The following is a 26,776-nucleotide window of genomic DNA, read 5'->3' as shown; positions in this document are numbered from 1 at the left end:
GACCTTTCATCAGAACTGGAAGATGTTAGAGATTAAGGGGGTGATTTTCGACGGCTGCTGTGAGAGCCATAGAAACATAGAAACATAGAAGATAGGAGCAGGATTAGGCCATTCGGCCCCTCGAGCCTGCCCCGCCATTTAATGAGATCATGGCTGATCATCCAAATTCAGTACCCTGTCTCTGCTTTCTCCTCATATCCCTTGATCCCTTTAGCCTTAAGAAATATATCCAACTCCTTCTTGAATATATTTAATAAGTTGGTCTCAACTGCCTTCTGTGGTAGAGAATTCCACAGGTTCACCACTCTCTGGGTGAAGAAATTCCTCTTCATCTCTGTCCTAAATGGCTTAGCCCTTATCCTTAGACTGTGACCCCTGGTTCTGGACTCCCCCGCCATCGGGAACATCCTGCATCTAGTCTGTCTGGTCCTGTTAGAATTTTATAAGTTTCAATTAGATCCCCTCTCATTCTTCTAAACTCTGATGAATATAAGCCTAATCGACCCAATCTCTCCTCATACGTCATTCCTGCCATCCCAAGTATCAGTCTGGTGAATCTTCGCTGCACTCCCTCCATGGCAAGAACACCCTTCCTCAGATAAGGCGACCAAAACTGCACACAATACTCAAGTTGTGGTCTCACCAAGGCCCTGTACAACTGCAGCAAGACATCCTTGCTCCTGTACTTGAATCCTTCGCAATGAAAGCCAACATACCATTTGCCTTCTTAACCGCCTGCTGCACCTGCATGCTTACCTTCAGCGACTGGTGCACAAGGACACCCAGGTCTCGTTGCACTTCCCCTTTTCCCAATCTATTGCCATTCAGATAATAATCTGTCTTCCTGTTTTTACCACCAAAGTGGATAATCTCGCATTTATCCACATTTTACTGCATCTGCCATGCTTCTGCCCAATCACCCAACCTGTCCAAATCATACTGGAGTTTCTCTGCATCCTCCTCACAGCACACACGCGCACCCAGCTTTGTGTCGTCTGCAAACTTGGAGATATTACATCTAGTTCCCTCGTCTAGATCATTAATATATATAGGCCCAGAAATTAGGATCGGGGGCTTGCCGCGTGTGCAAGCCCCCGATGTGCACTTACCCAGCTGAAGCCTGGGCCTGCTTGGAATTCCTGTCACTGGCCCGGTTCAGCTGTCGGAGTGCTGTGCTTGCCTGATCCAGCAGCGTAGTTAGTTCGATGTGCCGGCTGGGATCAGGTGAGCACTGGGCAGCCAATCAGGGGAGGGAAAACTTCATTCATGAGTTTGATAGTAAGAACTGTCAAACTCATGAAAACTACGGGCACCCAAAACACTACTTAAACTTTAAATAAAATTTTTTAAAAATCCCACTAATTAAATGAACTATAAATAACTTAAAAAAAAACTATTTTAAACAATTATTCAATCGAGTCTAAAAATACACTTACCTTACTGTAAAGTCCTTAAAAACAATAAAGCTGTGGAAAAAATGTTATAATTTTAAATAATAGACCACTTACCCTAAAGAATCAAGTCCTTACGTCTCCTTTTTACATTCGTAAAAAGTTGAGGCCCTTACACACGGGCAAACCTGTAAAAAAGAAGGAAGTTGGACCTCTGAACCCCTTGGAGGAAATGCCGGTTTCCCGCGCATGCACTGTGCATGCAAGAAACCGGCACTTCCATCGGGTCCACGCGTGAGTACCCCGTCCTTACTCATGCGTTGGGACCCGAAGTACTGGGCCATTGTGAATAGCTGGGGTCCTAGTACCGATCCCTGCAGTACCCCACTAGTCACTGCCTGCCACTTGGAAAAAGACCCGTTTATTCCAACTCTTTGCTTCCTGTCTTCCAACCAGTTTTCTATCCAAGTCAGTACCTTACCCCCAATCCCATGTGCTTTAACTTTGCACGTCAATCTCTTATGCGGGACCTTATCAAAAGCCTTCTGAAAGTCCAAATACACCACATCCACTGGTTCTCCCTTATCTATTCTGCCAGTTACATCCTCAAAACATTCCAGTAGATTAGTCAAGCATGATTTACCTTTTGTAAATCCATGTTGACTTTGTCCGATCCTGTTACTGTTTTCCAAGTGCTCTGCTATTACATCTTTTATAATGGACTCTAGCATTTTCCCCACTACCGATGACAGGCTATAATTCCCCGTTTTCTCTCTACCACCTTTTTTAAACAGTGGGGTTACATTAGCTACCCTCCAATCCATGGGAACTGTTCCAGAGTCTATAGAACTTTGGAAGAAGACCAGCAATGCATCTACTATTTCTAGGGTCACTTCCTTAAGTACCCTAGGATGTAGATTATCAGGCCCTGGGGATTTATTGGCCTTCAATGCCATCAATATCCCTAACACCATTTCCCTACAAATACTGATTTCATTCAATTCCTCCCTCTCATTAGACCCTATGTTCTCCGACATCTCTGGAAGGTTATTTGTGTCCTCCTTTGTGAAGACAACCAAAGTACAGTATGTATTTAATTGGTCTGCCATTTCTTTGTTCCCCATTATAAATTCCCCTGATTCTGACTGCAAGGGACCTATGCTTGACTTCACCAATCTTTTTCCCTTCACATATCTATAGATGCTTTTACTGTCAGTTTTTATGTTCCCTGAAAGCTTACTCTCATATTCTATTTTCCCCCTCTTAATTAATCCCTTTGTCCTCCTTTGCTGAATCCTAAACTGCTCCCAATCCTCAGGTTTGCTGCTTTTTCTGGCCAATTTATATGTCCTCTCCTTGGATCTTATGCTATCCCTAATTTTCCTTGTTAGCCACAGTTGAGTCACCTTTTTTGTTTTATTTTTATGCCAAACAGGGTTGAACAAATTCTGTAGTTCATCCATGCGATCTTTAAATGTTTGCCATTGCCTATCCACCGTCAACCCTTTAAGTAAAGTTCCCTAATCCATCCTAGCCAACTCGCTCCTCATACCATCGTAGTTTCCTTTATTTAAATTCAGGACCCTAGTCTCTGAGTCAACTACTTCACTCTCCATCTTAATGAAGAATTCTATCATATTATGATCGCTCCTCCCCAAGGGGCCTCACACAACAACATTGCTAATTAATCCTTTCTCATTACATAATACCCAGTCTAAGATGGCCTGATCTCTAGTTGGTTCCTCGACATATTGGTCCAGGAAACCATCCCGTATACCCTCTAGGAATTCCTCCTCCACAGTATTGTTACTAATTTGGTTAGCCCAATCTATATGTAGATTAAAGTCACCCATGATAACTGCTGTGCCCTTATTGCACACGTCTCTAATTTCCCATTTAATGCCATCCCCAACCTCAGTATTACTGTTTGGAGGTCTGTATACAACTCCCACTAATGTTTTCTGTCCCATTGTATTTCTCAGCTCTACCCATCTTGACAAAGAGTCCCAGAAAGTCTCCCAATGTGTTTTGAAAGTCCTTTTCAAACCTCCTTCAACAAGATGGTGTCTTGCGCTAAACACGGGCTTAAGAGCCTTCGAGGTGGTCAAGATGGGGTCTTGAGCTGAAACGTCAGTTTAGCCCGTGTTTAGTGCAAGACACCATCTTGGTAAAGAAGTTGAAGCTTGTGCTAGGAATGGCTGCCCGGAAGATCGTTTAAGGGCTGATTGCCACTTAAATTGCCTGCTCGTGCTCATTAATGAGGCTGCATGCCATTTTGATGGACAGCACTTGACCTAATGCCCTCTCCTAACAGCGACCAGCTGATTGGGAGTAAACAAGTCGTTGCTGAGGATTTCAAGCATACTTAAAAGTATATCATCTTTTACTGTTCACTTGCTGCTGGAGGTTTGAAGAGGACTTTTGAAACAGATTGGGAGACTTTCTGGGACACTGTCAAGATTTCACCAACACTCTTTCAACATCTATTTTGGAAATTCTCTGAGGTCTTCACCTAAGAAGAGTGAGTGCTGTGCTACTCTACCCTATTGGACACCTTATAGGAGTCACCAGGAGAAAAGAAGTGCTTAGTCATGGGGATCTTGCTCGGGGTTCCCCTTAGTCTGCAGGAGGAGCTGAGGCCAGGCAGAGCAGCATCAGGTGCTACAGGAGTGAGGGACAGGAAGGCAAATGGACTGCTTCCCCACTGCAGGTATAGGACATCCCTCCTCCTCTGGACCTCCTCCACCAACACCTCCGGTGCCGCATCTGAGAACCTGTGTGCCCTCTCCCTTGTCCCTGATCCATCCTGAAACCTGCTGCTGTGTGTCAGCCAGCACAGTCCACACCTTCAGTGGAAGTGGATGAGTGAAATCCACATATAGTGCGCCACAAAAATTGTGTCTAATCACACTTCAGTGCAACACCTGCAGGTGTCTGTTTTAGCACCTCTAGGCAAGTTCAAATTATAGTAATCAGCAATTAGGACCAAAATTGCAAGCTAAAACCAGACTTTCAAACAGGCATATCTTATTTGCACAGCACCCATTTAGCGCCTGTTTTCACCCATTCACCAGAATAACCCCCTAACAGTTTTTAAGCAAGTACAGAGCCAGGGGAAAGGAGGGTGGGGTGGTGGGGAGAGGAGAGGAAAGAACAAAGGGGAAGGTCTGTGATAGGGTGGAAGGCAGGAGTGATTAAACGTCAAAAGGGATGATGGTGCGAGGCAAAAGGGGTAGTAATGGAACAAGTAAAGAAACAAAAGATGGGTCCAGAGGAGGTGTAAATGGTTACAGCAGAATAGCAGAGGGGGAGGGAAGCATGGAAAACCTGGCAAGGAGGAGAAGGCTCCCATGGCCTGGGAATGTGGCAGAGAAAGGCAGGTAGACCTCAGGGGTGCGGACCACCCCACCGGTCATAAGAACATAAGAAATAGGAGCAGGAGTAAGCCATTCAGCCCCTCGAGCCTGCTCCGCCATTCAGTAAGATCATGGCTGATTTGATCTTCGCCTCAACTCCACTTTCCTGCCCGTTCCCCATAACCTTTGATTCTCCTGTTTTTCAAAAATCTGTCTATCTCAGCCTTGAATATATTCAATGACCCAGCCTCCACAGCTCTCTAGGGTAGAGAATTCCAAAGATTCACAACCCTCTGAGAGGAGAAATTCCTCCTCATCTCTGTTTTAAATAGGCGACCCCTTATTCTGAAATTATGCCCCCTAGTTCTAGATTCCCCCACGAGGGGAAACATCCTCCATGCATCTACCCTGTCGAGCCCCCTCAGTATTTTATATGTTTCAATATGATCACCTCTCATTGTTCTAAACTCCAATGCATATAGGCCCAACCTGCTCAACCTTTCCTCATAAGACAACCCCTTCAACTCAGGAATCAACCTCATGAACTTTCTCTGAACTGCCTCCAATGCAAGTATATCCTTCCTTAAATAAGGAGACCAAAACTGTACACAGTACTCCAGGTGTAGTCTCACCAGTGCCCTGTACAGTTGTAGCAAGACTTCCCTACTTTTATACTCCATCCCCCTTGCAATAAAGGCCAATATTCCATTTGCCTTCCTAATTACTTGCTGTACCTGCATGCTAACTTTTGTTTTGTCATGTATCGATAGGGGATCCCTACCCCAGGCACCAGCCCACACCTCCTCCACTCGCTTTCTATTGCCCCCAGACTCATCTATTAGGATTCATGAAAAAACCACAGCCGACTTGTCTGGAACTGAACCAATATGTTCTCCTTCGAGGGACCCTATTTTAGCCCCTGACAGGCTGATTTTATGAATACGAGTTAAAAATGCAGCACAAGCAAAAATCCATTTTGCCACACCCCAATCTGCTGAATTTATGATCTCAGCTGCTTTAATGCTGGGAAACACAGCAAAAGGCCACGTACATCTTCACCAGGGGACAGGGAAAGTTGGATGGAGAAGGGTGCGGAAGAATTCCTCTGTTTGCTGTGTGTATCATAAAGGCTTAGGATTTCTTTTTCTGTTCAGCATCTTAGTGAAATTGTAGTCACGTTTTTTCAGAATTCATTGATCACTCTCTTGTGCTCTGTAGTAGTTGGCTCTGTGTTTTTAACCAGGCCGAGTGTGAGGCTTGGGAGGACTTGTAGAGAGATAAAACTGTAAAATACAAAAAAACTCACTGCCCTCTGTTGTCTAATGTACTTATAGGTGAAAATGTCCACAAGACAGGAAATCATCATGTTTGTAAAAGAATGTTCCAGAAGCTGCAAAATAAATTTATAGCATATGAGATCCTAATCGGAAACACAGAAGTTCCAAATAATAAACCTTTGTTCACTTGGAAAAGAAAATTCCTTTTTATTGGATACAATCCAGGATTTTCAACCATTCCACGCAATTGCTTGCTTTCTACATTATTTTTCCTCTTTCCTGTTTTGTTTCTTGGTAATTCTCTTCCACTCGGTCAATTACCGTCATGTCCAAGATTTCAGGAAAATCTACAAAAATGCAATAATGGATTTGCCTGAGATTTTACAATGTGTTCTATTTATCTTTCTATTTAAAGGGCTTTAATACTAAAGTATTGTTGCACTGTATTTACCTAATTATTGTTTAACAACCAGAAGTAAGAATTAAAAAATGCAAGAAAAATCTTTTATATCCTCTTCAATTTCTGGAGCTGTGGATTCTGTAACAATTGTCAGCAATGTGTACAAATGCTAAGTCTATTCAGACTCAAGAAATTGAACCTGGCTTACTAAACAATGTGACATTGAGAGCCAGTTAGTATTTACTGTATGTAGGAATCAATTTGATTGGAATATTTCAGGCCATTAGCTACAAGCTTAGATCAACTGAAAACATCTTGGTGCAGTGTGGAAAGGTACCACAATCAAAATCCAGTCGTGAGGAACTTTGTTTAAAGTTATATTCTAAAGTCATTGCACAGCAATCAAATATTCAGACCTCTGCTTGCCTGATTGAGCAAAACTGTACAGTCTCATTTTGCTAAAGGAAGTAAAAAAAGAAAGAATGAATTTGCACTTATTTGCACTAGTGCCTTTAACATCTTTATAGCATACCAAAATACTTTAGGGCCAGTGAATGACTTTTGAAGTGTAGTCACTGTTGTTAGGTACGGAAATGCAGCAGCCAGTTTGCACATTCAAGGTTCCTCAAGCATCAATGAGATACGTAAGTGGTTAATCTGTTTTGGTAGTGTTGGTTGAGGGAGAAATATTGGCCAGGACATGGGGAGAACTCTTTGCTCTTCAAATATTACCATAGGATCAGACAATAATGCCACCTCGCAGTTGCTGAGATTCTCCCGGATTGGTAACAATGGCTGGAATTTTTACCTTTGCGTCGGGTCGGGTGTGTGCGGGCCGCGTAGCGGGTCAGGAACATGATGTTCTGAGCAGCACGTTGCTCAGAGCACCTTTAACTTAATGGCCCCAATTGAAAGACTCATGCGCGTTTCCCGGCCCTATTAAATGGTGCGGGTCTGATGACGTCATTGATGACTCATTTCCAGCGCCCATATTTAAAGCAGCCTTGCACTGAACTTATTTGAAGGTTGCTAGAGGAGGGTGGAACCCGACAAAGAAAGGCCACAGTACTCTTATAAATTTGGAAGGATGGATAGCCAAGGCAAAAGACTGCACCACACTTCTCAGGCTCATCCATGCATACTCTGGTGGAGGCTGTCAGAGCAAGGGGGGGGGGGGGGGTCCTCTTCCCTGCTGATTGAAAAAGGAGACCTCCACAAGAAACAAAAAGAGCCTGGCTAGATATAGCTGAGGAGGTCAGCAGCAAGGATGTGGTCAGGAGGAAATGGATCCAGTGCAGGAAATGATTCAATGATCTCATGAGGTCAGGAAAGGTGAGGGCAATGCCACACTCACCCTCATCCTGATGTGCCTATAAACACATCCGCATCACTCTGCTTTCCCAGGCCCAGTCCTGCATATCATTCCTCACACCAACATACCTTCCAGATCCACCCATCTCTTTCTCTCTATGTACATATTCATATCCCCATCTGACTAACCACCCTTCACACTCACCTTCATCCTAATGCAATCATAGCAAGTAACACCGCAGAAGGGGGCCATTTGGCATTGGCACCCCACTCCCTCATAGTCACCGTCTACAGATGTAACCCATCCATTCCTTACACTCATTCCATCACTCTCACTGAAACTCTTCTTTCCCCCCTTGCAGGAGAAAAGAACCCAGAACAACAGAGAGAGGGAGAGAACTGGAGGTGGCCCTCCAGTCTTCGCACACCTAACAGCAGCAGAGGAGGGGGCTCTGGCGATCTCTGGAGTTCGAGAGACACTGATGGTGGGAGACAGAGAGAGAGGGGGACATCCCAGCAATCTGGTGACAGAATCGCATCTCATAAAGCCACGTGGCATACAACAGTAACTCATATGGTGACTGATGTCAGCAGCCAATGAAATGCCATCGTGCATAAAAATAATGTTACTCATTATTATTATAACACTTCTAATTCATCTTTTTACTCTCCCATAGGTCCATCAACTGCCCCCGCCACTGTCCAGCCGGAAGAGGAAGATGACTCCTCAGAAGAACCTCCAGGCTCTGAGGGTGCAGCATCAGCAGACCCAAGCGCACCCAGCAGCAGTACAGATACGCACACCTCAGTGGGTCCTTTGCGCCATAGAGTTGTCACCTGGTGGCTCACAAGTCACAAGTGAGCAAGAGCAGGTGGTGTTGACAGGGTCAGCAGTGGAGAGTCCTCGCCGGAGGGCACAGGACGCTCCCGGCTCTGCTGAGCTCCATGCAGACACTGAGCCTCGGGGTCCATCGAGAAAGAGGGTGATCTTGGAGGGGCAGCAACAATTGCACAAGGCTCTGGCATCTTTTGCAGCCACGATGTCTGAAAATGTTCAGAGAATGGAGGAGTCCGTCTCCAACATGAGCACCACCATCTCGCAGGTGACGGCGACGATGTGCTGTTCCATGGAAAGAATGGCCACCTGCATGGAGCAGCAAATGCGCCACTTACATGCTAGCTGTGGACAACAGATGGCAGAGGCTCATAAACCTCTCTAGGAGGGATGTAAACATTGACTTCGGCCTTTATTGCCCATTGCTGCGCAGCAAGGTGCTTGCCAGCTCCTTGCTAGCAGGGAAGTGTGGGTGGCCCATGAGAGGGATGATGGTGAGAGAGGACATGGAAGTGGGGGCTCTTCTCAAAGTGCTCCCACTTCTCCCCTGTTGCCTCCCTCTCAGTCAGAGCCCCAGATGCTTCCTCAGATCACGATGGCTGACTCCGCCCCAGTACAGTCGCAGGAGGAGCAGACTTTGGCGGGGTCATCACAGGCTCCAAAACCCAGAGGATGTCCGCCAAAAGTGTCTGACGAATCACAGCAGGGAAGTGAGCAGCCTGCAACTACCTCTGCTGAAGCCACTTTCGGGTCTTGTCCATTTTTGCCTCAAACATTGAAAGTGGCTTTGTCACTTGGAGTGAATGGTGCGACATTATTTAACATCGAGCATTGGGGCTTTGGGTGAAAGGAATGGATTGGTCATTGTAGGGACGTTTTATGGTGTTGTTGGGGGCGGCAGGGGGGTTGGGGTGGGGGCGGGGTGGTAGCTTAGTACAGCATGTGGCTACATTGGAGCAAGTTAAGTAAATCTGGTCATGATGAGGTCATCCCGGGCCTCCCGGGCAACAATGTGCGCCGCTGCTGGTGCCATCTCCACCTGAGCTTCCTCGTCTTCCTCGTCTTCCACCTGCTCCTCCACCTCCTCCTCTGAAGAGGCTGTGAGCTTTGCACCTTGCTCCTCGTGCAGTTCCAATCCTCGCTGCTGTGCTTTGTTGTGCAGCGCGCAGGATACAACGATGATCCTGGAGACTCTGGCTAGTGTGTACTGAAGGGCTCCTCCAGATCTGTCAAGGTATCTTGCTCTATGACACATCTGGTGGAGATGTGGCTGTCATTATGACGCTCCTTGGTCTCATTGCTTGGCCTCCTCAGGGGTGTCATGAGCCACGTCTTCAGTGGATAGCCCTTGTCTCCAAGCAACCAGCCAGTAAGTGTGTTTGGAGGTGCGAAGAGCTGAGGGAGGGTGGACTGGCACAGCACAAAAGAGTCATGACAGCTGCCAGGGAATCTGGAGCACACAGGCATGATGATCCTTTTATGGTTGCAGACGAGCTGCACATTGAGGGAGTGGAAGCCCTTGCGGCTCACAAACACTCCTGGGTGATCTGGGGGTGCCTTGATGGCCACATGTGTGCAGTTGATGACGACCTGCACCTGTGGGAAGCCAGCCAGAGCCGCAAAGCCGAGCGCCCGCTCAGTAACACTGGCTTCATCAGTGGCAAAGTTGATATAATTGGCTGACTTGTGAAACATGGCATCGGTCACCTGTGTGATGCATCTGTGGGCAGCCGACTGTGAGATCCCACAAATGTCTGCTGCAGATCCCTGGAAGGAGCCTGAGGCGAAGAAGTTGAGGGTAGTGGTGACCTTGACAGCCACTGGTAAGGCGAGTCCACCAGGTCCTCTGGGCAGCAGGTCTTGTTCCAGCAAGCTACACATGTCTGCGACGACCTGGCACGATAACCTGAGCCTCCTGAAGCACTGCTGTTCAGTCATATTGAGGCAGCTCATCCTCTGCCTGTATACCCTGTGTTTGGGGTATCGCCTCCGGTGTGGTGCAGCCCTGTGGTGCCCCCCCTCTCTTTCCTGTGGAGCATCAGGTCGTTGAGGAGAAGGCTGCTGTTGGTTGCTGCTGCTGGTGTTGTTGGTGGTGGGGCTCAGCTTGGCGATTCTGAGGACCAAGGTGAGACCGTATAAGCGGCACCTATGCTGATTTGTAGATGGCAGGTAAAGTGGAGATGAGAGGGCCAATCCCTCAATGTTGTGATAGTGAGTAGCAATGTGGTGAGAGTAGCTTCCGAGGTTTCAGAAATGACCTGCAAGCTGCAGACACCAAAATCTGTTGACAAAATGGAGTGCGCAAGAGCCTTTCCATGAGGCAAGTAATGAGGTGTAATGTTGCAGTATTTATGTGCTTTTCCCAGCTGTCAATGAATGAACTTGCCAATGGCCACTGAGCATCCGCCTCCCCATCACAGGCAAGGTACCCAACCTCCGTGAATCCCGTGCTCCCAGTAAAATTCAAAAGCTGCCATTAAAATCACTCTTAAGTGTCTCTCAACAAGGACTTAATGATTTTAATGAGGTCGCCTGCCTCTGCTGATCTGGTCCATGTCGCACCTTCAAAGCCACCCAAGTTAAATGCGCGAGGCAGTGGGATGACGGCGGGTTTCCGACGCGCTTGCTATTTCTGGGAATTTTACTGCCGACCCGCCCCCAAACCTGCACGCTCGGCAAAGGGAAAATTTCGGCCAATGTGTGCAAAGCTGAGCGCCAACTAGTCTCGCATGGTTATACTTACCTGCTGGATTATTGTGAGTGGCATTCAGAGTGATCTGTTTACACCACAGCATTTTGCACTACTTCAGAGTCGGGTAGGGTTGCCAACACTGGTTGAACATATTCCTGGCAGTTTCATCAGATGACCTCTCACCTCCAACCGTCCTGCCCAATCAAACAGCCATTTTTCCCATCTGCAAAATGTTTAATGATTAATAAATGAAAGTGCTCAAAGAAAATTTTAAAAAGTGCCGTTTTTTTAATGTGCCTATGATGTTTCTCCTGGGTTGCTCGCAGCAGTGTCCAGGAGATGAATCTTTCATTCCTGGAGACACCAGCACAATCCTGGAGGGTTGGCAACCCTATAGTCAGGCAAAAATCAAACCTTTATGAACACTTAAGAGATATTATTGCACAGTTTTTGCTTAAGTCTAAATCTTATTATTATATTTGTGAAGTGGGAAGTAATGCATTTGGGGAGGGCTAATAAGGAAAGGGAATACACATTAAATGGTTGGACACTGAGTAGTGTAGAGGAACAAAGGGACCTTGGAGTGCATGTCCACAGATCCCTGAAGGTAGCAGGCCAGGTCGATAAGGTGGTTAAGAAGGCATACGGAATGCTTGCCTTTATTAGCCGTGGCATAGCTTCAACTGTATAAAACACTAGTTAGACCTCAGCTAGAGTACTGCGTGCAGTTCTCGTCACCACATTACAGGAAAGATATGATTGCGGTAGAGAGGAGATTTATAAGGATGTTGCCGGGAGTAGAGAATCTTAGCTATGAGGAGAGACTGGATAGGCTGGGTCTGTTTTCCTTGGAACAGAGGAGGCTGAGGGGAGACCTTATTGAGGTGTATAAAATTATGAGGGGCCTAGATAAAGTGGATAGAAAGGACCTATTTCCCTTAGGAGGGGGGTCAAAAACCATGGGGCACAGATTTAAAGTAATTGGTGGAAGGTTTAGAGGGGATTTGAGAGGAAATTTCTTCACCCAGAGGGTTGTGGGGGTCTGGAACTCACTGCCTGAAAGGGTGGTAGAGGCAGGAACCCTAACCACATTTAAAAAGTACTTGGATGTGCACTTGGGATGCTCTAACCTGCAGGGCTACGGACCAAGAGCTGGGAAGTGGGATTAGGCTGGATAGCTCTTTGTTGGCCGGCACGGACATGATGGGCCGAAATGGCCTCCTTCCGTGCTGTAACTTTCTATGATTCTATGATTTAATAACTCCGCACATACTTTACATTTATAGGGTAACATAGGCTATTTTGGACCTAAAGGCTCTCGGGGACCTACCGGAACTGGAACTAAAGGTGTCAAGGTAGAAATAATTTGTCAATCTTTTCTTTCAATGTTGTTAAAAGCCTAATAAGAGCTCTCAATATGGCTCAGTGGGTTAACATACCATGTAGTGTTATACTGAGTCATTTTGATCAAGAAGACCACAGATCAAATCCACTACTTACTCAATTTCAGCAAAGGCTGCGATTGGTCTCAACACGATTGTACTAGGGAGGGAAATATTTGACCAAAATTCCCTTCCCTGATTGTTATTCAGCAACAGTTGCTGGATGTGTATGCTTGTGAGGACAGAATGGGCTTCACTTCCCATGTTTCCCACTTTGCTAACACTGCGGTGTATATTTTGACCCCCAGTGGGTTTCAGGCGGGCGGAGACGGGCAAGTACGGGCCTAAGTTTGAAGCCCCGGGGTATTTTAATTCCTGGGCCTCATGTCCATGCTGCCAGTCAGTTGCCCACCAGAAACAACATACCAGCCAGTATTTTTCTGTAAATGCACTAACAAATCCATTCCACATCAACATCAAATTAGCACTATAACCTCATTCTCAAAGGATTATTTTAATGGATGGAGTATCGTGGGGAATGTACCCACAATTGCCCAATATACGTGAGAGTCAGGATCAAAAGCATATATTTGGAAAAATAATCCTTTAGCCTATCTCTAAAATCTCAAATTCAGCAACATCACTCTTGAGAAACTGGGGAGGTTCCTAGTTATATTACACAATTAACTGAAAAAAAGTGAAGAATCCAAACATCGAGAAATAATTTACCACCAAATTTGCAGTGAAAAATTCAAAATATCACAATGATGGATGAAAGAAGGAAAACTCACAGCAATGGCTTACAACAGATCCTAAATGGTTCATGCTTGTCTTTATTGTGGTGACATCACTCAATCTAATTTTTGAAAAGCAGGACTTGGAACCCCTTCAGTTTTTGAACAGTAGGGGAAAACATGTTTGAAATAAAATGAAGATAGTTTTACATTCTATTTTCCGCAGGGTGATTTTGGGCCTCCCGGACCATCAGGACCGATGGGTATCACAGGAATTGGTTTGCAAGGCGAAAAGGTAAAGTACAGTAACCAATTAGTTACCTATAATATATGAGAAGTCCTGCACTGAGCATATACTTCCTGTTTGCCATATTTAATTCCTGCATCTTGATTTTGTAATGCATGGTGTTATGCATTGGTCGCACCTGTGGTCATGCCTTAGTGTAATACCTGAGTATTATCTATGCTTACGTTACATGTACCTTTCAATTCTCCTGACACTGGATGGCGCTGATGTGGTCAAAACTCTGTCGCTAAGGTCCATTCTTCTCGACTCTAGATGGTACTGCTCCTTTCCAGGTCCATTCAGATAATGCCTCTGCTTCCTAGAGAGGTCGGCCTCCTAACTATTTCTCGATGCCCACTTCTCCCACGCTATCTGTACTCACCAGCATAGCTTGCCTCTTCAGTCACTCCTGGGCCTGATGGCTGTTTTTCATTGGTTTACTGGCTGTCTACTTGTTAAACAACTCCTTCTCCTAATTTTTTCCAGCAGAGCCTACCTTGTTAGTTCCAGGCTCCCCGCTTCGAGATTGTGTGTGTTTTTCCCCTTGCCTCCCCAACCCCCAAGCTCCCTGGTACAGCCTGTCTCCTCAGTCCCGGGCTCCTGTACTCCTCATGCACAGTCTGCCTCCCACCATGGTCGCTCCTGGTGGTGCTCTTCGCCACTTTACTGGCTGTTTACTTTTTAAAACACTTAAGGAGTCATTTTATTCTTAAAACACAGTATCGGTTCAGCAGGGATGCTCAATGGCTATATTGAGCAGTTTATCTGTTTTCATCCAGCTGTATTTCTGGGTGAAGCCCATTATTTCTGTGGCAGTGGTGACCAGAACACTTGACTGGCTGCCCAGTGGGAGAAGTCCATCCTGGATGGATTTTGTTTGCTTCTGTCAGTAGTACCTCTTCCGAAATTAACTCAGTCAAAAGTTCCTTAATAGGTAAGAATAGTTGTTTTAATGTGTGCAGATAAATGGACCATGTGAAAAACAAATTTAATTACTCTGACTGCTGAATCATTGCAGTAAAATGTTTGCAGGAAGCGATAACACCTGGGCATTCATCCCTCATCTCATAAGATATGATTTGAGAGAAGGCTTCAAAGGCATGGCTTAACTTGAAAGAATTCTCATGGCATAAATCACACCACTGGTTGCTGAGTTTTAGTTCTGGTGGAGATCTGGGTCCCTAGTTTAAAATAAATTATTCTGCACTTATGATGCTGCCCATGTGTGCTACCGCCAACAGCGTATCTACCTTATCCAATATGGTTGCCAGCACATGTCCAGCTGGAAATGTACGCTTGCTTCATGCCCGCCATATTGGGTGCTTAACAGGCCAGTTAGTGCCCGAAAAAAGGCTGCTGCATAGCTGAATTTCTAGGCTGTTGTATCTTATGTCTATTCCCTTTTTCTTGACCTTTGCGTGCAGGTGATGGGTAGTTCTCCATGGGCAAAGGAAGGGAAAATCAGTACTCTGAACTCTGAGGATTGGGACCCACATTATCTATGTACATCTTTGTGTCATGAAAATCTATAAAAGAAGACTGTTTCATTCAAAAGTCCTGGGGACCAAAGTTTGAATTGGCACACTTTGCCAATAGAAGTGTAGTGGAACAGACTGTGGTGAAGATGCCCAGACCCTGTCCTAATAACAAGGACAGAGTGATTTGCATACTAGGGGTGGGTGAACCATGTTAGTCAGGGCATATCAGCGTGCCTGCCATGATCCATCAGCAACAAAGTCAGAACAGCACCACAGCACTCCAATGGAGGCCAGGAGGCCCAGTAAGGGCCCAATAAAAATTTACCTGCTGAAGTCTTCAATTCCTCAGGGAGCTATGGGAGTATTTTCTGAAGGTAATTGATACCCTTTGGCTGGAAGAGCTTTGGGGCCTCTCCTGGGGCCTTAGCTGGTGTGACTCCTGCTGAAGCTGGCTGAGGGTATACTGGGTGGAACTCCTGGGGAAGCCTGAGGAATCCCTCAGACATGCGCCCTTGATGCAGGTAGAAGATTTGTCCACACTCCTCCACCGGAATTTCAAGTAATGGTGTAAACTGGATGGAATCCCAGCAGAACCAGATTCTGCTCCACTTTCTGATCCCTGGCTAAAGATCCACCCAACTTACCCCTGGGCCCCAATGGGAATTTCAGGGCCCTGTTGTTTATTCAACTATGTACGAAATACATTTTAACAAGGGTATTTCAGCCCAGTTTGATTTTATCTTTATTGATTTAAATATTGTACTTTCAGTAAATTGCTATGTTTTATTGCTTTTGTGTGTTTCTCTACTTGTAAGTAAATTTGAATGTACCTTGGCCTACTGGTGGGTATGTTTTGCCTTTTGAATAGATAGCAGAATATGGTAGACATGCCATGTGACCTCTAGTGCAATATATTTGCAGTTAGAGGGTTATTTGTTAATCCTGTACCAAGCTATTCCACTTGTGGCACATATAAGGGTGTAGATTTCAGTTAATGGGAGATTCAGCCTGTTTGCCTGAACCAGCTTTAAGAATAAAATAAAAATGTTGGATAGAAAAACAAAAAAAATAATAGTCACCTGCCTACCCTCTCAGTCAAAGATGGTGCGAAGTGGTTGAAGGCACAGAGATGTGATGGGAAAAAGAAATAACTATCAGAAAAAATATAAAATGGAAAGACATTAATTAACAATGAAATTCTAAAGATTTCACATTTTGTTTTTTTATAGGGAGACCCAGGCCTTTTAGGGCCCCCTGGGCCAAGAGGTCCAACAGGAGAAGGTTTAGCTGGTGAAAAGGTACAAAGTTAAATTACATTCTCTTACTTTCATGGATTAGACCATCCCCAGCACTAGAAGCCTGAGTGCTTGTATTTTGAATAGTGAAGAATATGAACTCTCCCCCTCTCCCCTCAGCCCCCCCAACACCTCAGGTGCTGTAGGGGCATGTAATACTGGGTATGGTAGCGTCGTGGTTATGTTACTGGACTAGTAATCCAGTAGGCCTGGACTAATTATCCAGAGGATATGAGTTCAAATCCCATCATGGCAGCTGGGGAATTTAAATTCAGTTACTTAAATAAAAATCTGGAATAAAAAGTTAATATCAGTAATGATGACCATGGAACTATCAGATTGTCATAAAACCCATCTGGCTCACTAACGTCCTTTAGGAATGGAAATCTGCTGTCCTTACCCGGTCTGGCCTATATGTGACTCCAGTTGTGGTTGACTCTTAACTGCCCTCTGAAATGGCCTAGCACCTCAGGTTGATAAGGTGGTAAAAAAAAAAGCTATTACAATTTTAAGTTTTATTTCAAGAGGTAAAAAATAATAAAGCCAAGAGATAATATTGAGTCTATATAATGAGTTGTATCAAACCGCTACATCATGGACTGCAGCGGTTCAAGAAGGTGGCTCACTATCACCTACTCAAGGACAATTAGGGATGGGTAATAAATGCTGGACTTGCCAGCGACACCCACATCCAATGAACAAATAAAAAAAGGGTCATTCTCAGAAGCAAAAGAATGTTTATGATATTGCCAGTTAGTTACTGCTCTATTTCTAGCGTGATCATCTTGTAAACTGCCTAAATCTTCTCTGATCTCTCAAGTTTCACCAGAAGCCATTCTAGTTTATATAGCATTCAAGTTCCAAAGTTCCAGTGGTGTTAGCATGTTATTAAATTTATTTTGCACCTCTCAACAACTGATTTTATGTTTGCTGTTATCTTAACTGGTATTGTCCCACATTACAATTGTCAGATTAGCAGAGATGATAAGGTGATTGACTTGTTGAAGTTAAAGCTAATTGTACTTTTCAGATATTGAGGCAAGCGAATCTGTAAGCTCCTATATTAATGAGATGTAATACACTAATGAGATGTAATACATAGAAATGCAAAGATGTTACAACACAGAAACAGGCCATTCAACCCAAACAGTCCATGTCACCACTTAGCCTCTACACAAGCAAATACAGGTAGACTACCTTTTATCCAAACTTCCGAAAACCGAAACCCTCTAAAAACCGAAGGTTTTTTCGTTCAGCGTAAGTCGTGCGCACGACATGACCAGAGTGGCGCACGACCCCGACCCCCGCCGACGACCCCCCGCAGACCCCCCCGCCGACCCCCCCACGGACCCCCCGCCGACCCCGACTCCTGCCGACCCCCCCGCCGACGCCCCCCCGCCAACCCCCCCGCCGACCCCCCCGCCGACCCCCCGCCGACCCCGACTCCCGCCGACCCCCCCGCGGACCCCCGCCGACCCCCCCGCCGACCCCCCCGCCGACCCCGACTCCCGCCGACCCCCCCGCCGCCGACCCCGACCCCCGCCGACCCCCACCACCGACCCCGACGACCCCCACCCCCGACCCCCCGCGACAAATTTCCCAGTCTTATAAAATACCTTCCGAAATCTGAAATTTTCCGAAAACCGAAACACGGCTGGTCCCGAGGTTTTCAGATAAAGGATAGTCTACCTGTACTTCTATTTACCCACCCATATCTCTTCAACACCTGTTCCTTCATCCACCCATTCAATCTAATCTTGATCTATTTAAAAAAGGTGGTAGAGAGAAAACGGGGAGTTATAGACCGGTAAGCCTGACACCGGTAGTGGGGAAAATGCTAGAGTCCATTATAAAAGATGTAATAGCAGAGCACTTGGAAAACAGTAACAGGATCGGACAAAGTCAACATGGATTTACAAAAGTAAATCATGCTTGACTAATCTACTGGAAGTTTTTGAGGATGTAACTGATAGAATAGATAAGGGAGAACCAGTGGATGTGGTGTATTTGGACTTTCAGAAGGCTTTCGATAAGGTCCCGCATAAGAGATTGGCGTGCAAAGTTAAAGCACATGGGATTGGGGGTAAGGTACTGACTTGGATAGAGAACTGGTTGGCAGACAGGAAGCAAAGAGTTGGAATAAACAGGTCTTTTTCCGAGTGGCAGGCAGTGACTAGTGGGGTACCGCAGAGATCAGTGCTAGGACCCCAGCTATTCACAATATATATTAATGATCTAGACGAGAGAACTAGATGTAATATCTCCAAGTTTGCAGATGACACAAAGCTGGGTGGGCATGTGTGCTGCGAGGAGGATGCAGAGAAACTCCAGTATGATTTGGACAGGTTGGGTGATTGGGCAGAAACATGGCAGATGCAGTATAATGTGGCTAAATGCGAAGTTATCCACTTTGGTGGCAAAAACAGAAAGACAGATTATTATCTGAATGGCAATAGATTGGGAAAAGGGGAAGTGCAACGAGACCTGGGTATCCTTGTGCACCAGTCGCTGAAGGTAAGCATGCAGGTGCAGCAGGCGGTTAAGAAGGCAAATGGTATGTTGGCTTTCGTAGCGAGAGGATTCGAGTACAGGAGCAAGGATGTCTTGCTGCAGTTGTACAGGGCCTTGGTGAGACCACACCTTCAGTATTGTGTGCAGTTTTGGTTGCCTTACCTGAGGAAGGATGTTCTTGCCATGGAGGGAGTGCAGCGAAGATTCACCAGACTGATACCTGGGATGGCAGGAATGACGTATGAAGAGAGATTGAGTCGACTAGGCTTATATTTGCTCGAGTTTAGAAGAATGAGAGGAGATCTCATTGAAATTTATAAAATTCTAACAGGACTAGACAGACTAGATGCAGGAAGGATATTGCTGATGGCGGGGGAGTCCAGAGCCAGGGGTCACAATCTAAGGATAATGGGTAAGCCATTTAGGACTGAGATGAGAAGGAATTTCTTCACCCAGAGAGTGGTGAACCTGTGGAATTCTCTAGAACAGAAGGCAGTTGAAGCCAACATATTAAATATATTCAAGAAGGAGTTAGATATATTTCTTAAGGCTAAAGGGATCAATGGATATGGGGAGAAAGCAGGGACAGGGTACTGAATTTGGAGGATCAGCCATGATCTCATAAATGGGGGAACAGGCTCGAGGGGCCGAATGGCCTACTCCTGCTCCTGTCTTCTATGTTTCTATGTTTGACATAGTTTCTGCCTCAATCACTAACTCTGGAAGTGAATTCCACATCTCACAGCTGTCTTTGTTAAGTGGTTTCTACTATCCTCTGTTCTAAATCTCTTACATTTAATCTTGTATCTATGAACCTTCTTTCTTGACCCCTCAACTACTGGAAACAGTCTGCTTATCTGTACCCTGTCCCATCTTTACATCATTTTAATTATTTGCATCATATTGCCTTCACCTCTTTGTATTTATATTTCCTCATACCAGGCAGCATCTTAGAGAATCTGTATTGTACCTTCTCTAAAGCCTCAATATCCTTCCCATAGTGTGGAGCCCAATACTGCACGCAGTACTCTAACTGAGGTCTTAGTAATGTTTTATATAGACTCATTATTATCTCTTGGCTTTAATATTCTATACCTCTTGAGATAAAACATAAAATTCTAATAGCTTTTTTTTTACAACCTTATTAAGCTGAGGTGCTGCCTTTATGTCCAGTGAACCTTTATCTCTCCAAGTCCCTCTGTTCTTCCACAGTACCCCACCTAATTCCATTCAGAGTCAGAGCTGACAACGTGAGCAGCACAGATAAATGTCCTGTGCTCAAACCAGAAACTGGATTGTTGCTGCGCTCAGAGGAAGCCAGCACCTCTGCAATACTTTGCTGAGTAATTTAGCTCCATTGTTTGAAGATAACAATTTCAGGAACTATAAAGAGCTCATTATAAAATTGTAATTTTCTCTATTATCTGGTAGTTTTTGAACCATGTGTATTAAAGGATTAAAGTAAGTCGCAGTTTAAAATGCACTGCATTACAATCAGTAACTATCAAATTTAAACAAATATATATTAAGTAACTTCAATATATTAAATGACAGGGAGACCAAGGATTTCCTGGAGAAAGGGGTCCAAGAGGATTAGGAGAAAGAGGACCTCAAGGTCCTAAAGTAAGTATGTTCTAATCTGTCTACGTCTTAGTGGGCATTTACTTTTTAATGATATATTTAGGAACAAACCCAATGTTATCTATAAATGTGTGTGCTTCAAGAAAAACTATTGAGATACTAAGGGCTCGATTTTCCAAGCCCCGAGGAGGCGGGTTTGGAGGCGGGAGTGGTGGGAAAATTGCAGAATTGGGGGGCAGGAACCCATCCCGCCCCCAACCCGCCTCCATGCCAATGTCCCAGGAGGCGGGTACCCGACTTATGCTGGGAGCCGCCTCCCCGAGGCGGGAAGGGGATTAGTGCCAAATAACTGCCTGTTAACAGGTAGTTAGGCAGTTTTTTGCCTAATCCCTATTTTTAGCCCTGAAGTGTGGGCTGTCTGACGGTGCTGAACCACGCCAAGTTAGCGAGGCGGGCCGCCGGTCTGCGGGGGTTGGAGTGATCGAGATGTCCATTGTGCAGGTGAGTGATGAGTGCATGTGTGCAGAGGTAAGTGTGTGAGGTAAGTGTAAAGTGTTTTAATAAGTTTTACTTACCTTTACTTTCTCCTGCAGGCTTCCTTCCTTCAGTTCTCGGGAGTCCCTCATCTCACCGGCACAGAAAGCAGAATGGCCGCTGAACTGTCAAAAGCTGCAGCCTCTGCTTTCTGGTCTGGAGAGCTAACTGAGTCTGAGTAGAAGGACTCAAGTTAGAAGACAGATTGTCAGTATTTGACAGCTTCACAGAGCTGTCAAATGCTGATTTTTCATCTGTCAAAAGCTCTTGACAGATGAAATGTCAATTGCTGACGTCACCGGTAACCAGGTGTCCCTTAATTGGCCTGCTGAGCCCGCTGAGCAGGCTTAACAAGGTCAATCAAGGGAAAATAGCATGGGTTGGCCACAAGTCGATGGAGGCGGGACTACAACCCAAAAAGTGGGAGTCCCGCCTCCAAAAGCTCCCCATTGAAAAAATTGAGCCCTAAGTTATTGTTGTTGCAAATATGCCTGATTGTTGTGGGAGTTGCTCTAATTTTGCAGCTGAAATTGCCTAAATCTTCAAACTACGAGAGTCTTGTCCATTTAAAGGGGCAATGCCACCGAGGCAAAGTATTTGTTAAATCTTTTATTATCCAGGGTTATTTGCTCACACGCAAAGAACTCAGTGAATAGATGGTGCTGAGAAAGCAGCTTTCTTTTACATGTAGGTCCTAGTTAAATTATGAGGACAGGTTGCACAGACTAGGCTTGCCTAGAAAATTAAGGGGTGATCTAATTGAGCTGTTTAAGACGATTAAAGGATTTGAAAGGGTAGATAGAGAGAAGCTATTTGCTCTGGTGGGAGAGTCCAGAACAGGGGGGCATAATGTTAAAATTAGAGCTAGGCCGTTCAGGGGAGATGTCAGGAAGCACTACTTCACACAAACCTGGAACACTCTCCCTCAAAAAGCCTTTGAGGCTACATCAATTGAAAGTTTCAAAACTGAGATTGATAGATTTTTGTTAGGCAAGGGTATTAAGGGATATGGAACCAAGGGGGTAAATGGAGTTAAAATACAGATCAGCCGTGATCTAATTGAATGGTGGAACAGGCTCGAGGGATGAATGGCTTACTCCTGTCCCTATGTCCTGGATGGCAGCAATTGGAGATACCATGGGCTGCTTCTCTCTGAGGCTTCCTGCACTTGCCGCTCTTCACTGCTGTTGTGTGTTTCACCTGGTGATCTTTACTCAAACTCCATCTCTATTTCTTCTTCCGGAGTGAATATTCCTGGACTGATGCTTATGAGGTGTGGAGGGAGAGACGCAGTGTATTGCAATGTGATTGGCCCCTTCCTCTTTTCTTTGGCTCTGTGAGCTGCTGCTTCTCTTGATGCCCTATGGAAGCACATATCTTTGATTACAGACAGCACACTGCATGGAGCATATTTCATGTGCCACAGATATGATGTAGTGATGGCAGGTGAATTGCCTTTTGGCAAACTACCCAAGTGAAGGCCTAATTCCTTAGAAGAAGAAAAAGATGGAAGAATCGCCACAAAGCATGAGATTCTGGTTCCCCGTCTGCATGCCCCTCTCCAACAGGGACCACAGAGCCCACTATGCCCAGGGTCAGTTCCTCAAGTCGAGCTACCATCTTCAGATATGGGCACCCTCCTCCCGTTTTCAGCCTCTCATCTTTATTATGGGATTCTTTGGCCTGAAAGCACAGGATAATGATGAACGCTGACATGTTTCTTGAGCTCAGCCATAGCTAGGCAATTAGCTACTGTGCTGCCTAGAAGAAGAGTGCAAGAACATGCAGCATGCAAGTGTGTCATGGTACCATCTCCCTCAGTGACAGTGGTGAAATATTTACAAGTAAAAAGAAAGATGTGTCAAGGATGAATGTGTTTGACATTGTACTACAGTACTGTTAGAAAAGCAAAGAGATGTGTAAAGATAAGGAAGTATCCCTGTGAGTGTGCAGCTGATTGACGGGAACGTCTGTGAGAGTGTGTTGCAGGCATGTCATTGCAGTACACTGTCAAGAGATAAGTACATCAGTCACTTACCCTGACAAATGTCTTCAAGAATTTGATTTTAATTTCATCTGGGAAGGTGACCGCTTTACAATAGAAACTGATGGAGCTAATGAGGAAGACTAACTTTACACGTGACTATATTTCTGCCACGAGTTATTAGCCTTGAAATTACTGTTGTTAATATTAACAGGTAATTGCTTAATGCATTTGAATGATTTTTATCTATTCACTAGTTTAACTGAGGTATTAACCTTTAAATGGCTCAACATCTGTATTACGATAGTGGATAGAGGAATGTCATATGGGCATATTCACCTGCTAATATCACACACAGAATTTCTAGATTATAGACTTTTCTGTTTTTAAATCTGTATATTGCAGAAAATATATGTGACCTTGAATCCACATTTTAAGTCGCACCACTAATCCTTTTTCAGGGTGAACCAGGAGTACCAGGAACAACAGCACCTCCTGGAATCCCTGGTGATTCTGGATCAAAGGGAGCAAAGGTACAGTAACAGTTGTGCTTCTCTTTTCTGTTTTCTCCCCTCTTTCCCTGAAGCCAATGATTCATGCTGGTGCTGGGTTCCATAGACAGCTGGCAGCCTTTTAACGAAGAGTTCACAGTGTCTGTAGAAATCCTTCCCCACCTGCTGCCCAGCTAGTGCCGGCCCAGGGAATGAATCTGGCTCTTTTCCAGCTGTGTATGGCTCAGTGTAGGTATCTGTTATGTATTGTGTGTTCTCCTCCCACCTGCGGTGGCGCTGTCACAGGAGATAAATGGTTGGGTGTTCTCTGTTAAGTTTAGCTCTTTTTGTTCGGAACTTTCCAGAACTTCCTTTCCTTCCAATAAAGCACTTCATGTTTGAATCTCTGAGTTCTGAGTCCTAAATTGTGTCTAGGTAGAAAGGTACCGACACAACAGTATCTACTGTTATTGGTAAGCAGGATTTGGAACACAGCTTTCATTCAGCATTATCTGATTCCCAGCTTTAGTACACATGGCTTATGGATGAGTATTTTAGAACATAACTTTATAGATACGTCTTTAAAGGCTTTTCTTCTGCATCCTGCATGTATGTTTCCAGGCTCCTTCAACCCACATAAAACAGTTGTAGACTTAGCAACAGGATGGTTGCTCAGCATGGAGTTGTTGTGGTACAGTATACGTTTGAAAAGAATAAAACCTTTGTTTTTTATGTATGGCATAGAGTTTTGTATGACTCATGTTGCCATTCACTCTTATTCAACACAAAAGCCTTAAATGATCAGATGAAATGGTAAAATGAATACTTCAAGTTAGATGCTAAAGGTGTGTTCTGTTTAGTAACCTTACGTTTGGTGGTTGCACATTTACGGTAAGTTGACTTTTGCAGAACTGTGAAGCGCTATAGTCTAGAACACTGTCCATTCATATATGACACTTGGGCTTGATTCAAACCAGAAAGAGTGAATGATAGTTTTCTCAGCTGTTAACATTTCGAAAGGAAATGAGCTTCAGCATTCTTTCTACTGGATATGGGTTCATTTCTAAACTGCCCTCTAATTTGGCAGCAATGTGATAAAATGCTCCTCAGAGAGGATACTTATATATAGTGTGGAAAATGGAAATGCACACACTGTTTCCTTGTGGTAGGGAAGGCTCTTTTGAGGATGAAATTGAGCCACATTACAAACCGAGCTCTTCACTGCATCTAATCTGTGTTTTACCTGATCTGAGAATATTTAGTGCTGCTCTATACATCAGATTCCAGTGCAGTGATCCTCCTCCCTCTTACACCTTTGGAAAATGTGGGCAGCGTATACCTGAATTTCTGATTTGCAATGTGCGTCAATGGTTCTTTTAATGTGTAGCTATTGCTCTCTCCCTCACTCTTGCTTTCTGTCCATGTGTATAAGTTTCCCTCTCTCTGTCCCTTTGCATCTGTGGTTGTCTCGCGTTAGCTGACAAATGCTCATTGTTTAGTTTGAAAGTGGAAATGATTCTTCATTTATGTAATGGTTTAATTCTATGTTCTAGTTTGTCCCTCCAGATAAAGTAATTTACCCCAAAACAATTCACTTCTTTTATAAATGTAATATATTTTTGAGCTTATGTTGATTTGCAACAAGCAGGTATGGCTGGGGGGTTTATTGAAGGGACATAGCATGTTGTCTCTTAGGTGGGGGAACTGATGATGGCCACCATTTGAATTTACCATAACATTTCCTTACATATTTCTTTCTTTAGCTTTGCTTTTGATTTCTATCTGAGATGCAGCATATATATTTCATTGTATAAATATCCGTGTCTTTTATATGTCTTTTTCTGTACTTGGATTTTTATTATCTGTTTATCAACAATGAAGGAAACAGAACAGAAAGCAAAGCTGTTGTATTTTGGGCAACCTTTTTAGAGGGAGAATCCATTCAATAGTAGGGTTTTCATTACAATGCAGCTGTTTGGAGATTCCAGCACCAACTCTCCCAAATTACTACTTGCTTAATGCTGAGCAGATGAGTTCAATCATAATGCCACATTCAGTGAATGTACCAGTTGGGTCTCTTTGTGTGGTGCTTGATGCTCTCTCTTGAAATACTTTTCAGTGCAATTTTTCTTCAGGCTACTTTTACTTTAGGTGTGTCTTATTTCATGATTATTAAATAGAATAAATTTTCATTTTATTTTGCTAGGGTGAAATGGGAGGTCCAGGGCTACCTGGTCCACTGGGGATTGGCATTAAAGGAGATCCAGGAAAACAGGTAAGCTCTTATCCATTTGGGCGTTAAAAGCTTACATTCTCTTATGGCGTTTAAAATATTTAACGTACTGAGACCGTTTTTCTGATTGACTGACACAATTCCAATGTGTTAGGCCAGGGAATTGGTGTGAATTCCAATTTCACCAGCTCTCCCCTAGACTAACGCAGCATGCTATTATCCAGCCTGCCTTTTAAGCCATCATGAACTGCGAGAGCTTCATTTGAACAGTCAATGATAAAATTGAGCTGATTTTACATATTATATTGTACTTGTCCAGTCGTTTAAAATAGACGTTAGCGGCCAATCATGCTCTGGCCTTTCATAAAGTAATTTCTTAAAGCTGAACTGCTGGAAGTTTGATTGATGCAAACAAAATTGTGAAAATGGGTACATTTAGAGCTCCTCTATTCATGAGTCTTTTGGAATCAAAAGATGAAGCTGTCAGTATGGCTCACTTGCACCTGCAGTGGCCTGCCTGCACCTACTCTAATCCATTAAGTCATGTTTACAAACCCAGGTGCAGCTACTTGGAACTGTCGGAAGTTAACTGCTATCGCAGGCTAAGGTTCACCAGCGAGGTAGTGATGACATTGTTCCATCTGCTGCAATCTGACCTGCAGACAACCTTCACCAGCAGTGATCAACGTAACAACTGTCTTCAATTTCTGTGCCTCTGGGTCAGTCCAGGCTGCGACAGGCATACTTACAATATCTGGGATGCACCGATGCATCAAACAGGAACTAGTGCTTTGTTCATCAGGGCAAGTACTTTATTCGCTTTTTCCATGGAAAAGCAAAACCAGAATGACCGAGCACTGCAATGTTTTTTTATATATAGGATTACCCAAAGTCCAGGGGGTTATTAATGTCACCCATGTCCCTAGACACAATTCAATGCTATTCGTAAACCATAGGGATTTTACTTAATTGGTGGTCAGATAATCAGCACCACTAAATCATGCA

The 26,776-nt window shown here is 44.5% G+C and overlaps 1 protein-coding gene across 1 annotated transcript in view; it reads left to right on the top strand.

Moving 5' to 3' along the window:
* The window catches only part of LOC147117386 (uncharacterized), a 441,284-nt gene that overhangs the window by 257,436 nt on the left and 157,072 nt on the right, over nucleotides 1-26,776 (top strand). Inside the window, exons 14-19 of the mRNA XM_085988353.1 lie at nucleotides 12,549-12,617; nucleotides 13,605-13,673; nucleotides 16,372-16,440; nucleotides 20,503-20,571; nucleotides 23,509-23,580; nucleotides 25,745-25,813. Of these exons, the coding sequence (XP_085844479.1) occupies nucleotides 12,549-12,617; nucleotides 13,605-13,673; nucleotides 16,372-16,440; nucleotides 20,503-20,571; nucleotides 23,509-23,580; nucleotides 25,745-25,813 (417 nt within the window). The remainder of the gene's footprint in view (nucleotides 1-12,548; nucleotides 12,618-13,604; nucleotides 13,674-16,371; nucleotides 16,441-20,502; nucleotides 20,572-23,508; nucleotides 23,581-25,744; nucleotides 25,814-26,776) is intronic.

Source organism: Somniosus microcephalus, chromosome 5, assembly GCF_052327205.1.
Source record: "Somniosus microcephalus isolate GS21.2 chromosome 5, FLI_Smic_1.0, whole genome shotgun sequence".
Taxonomy (NCBI): domain Eukaryota; kingdom Metazoa; phylum Chordata; class Chondrichthyes; order Squaliformes; family Somniosidae; genus Somniosus; species Somniosus microcephalus.
Note: the sequence above shows the minus strand (reverse complement) of the source record. Positions and strands in the feature narration are given on the sequence as shown.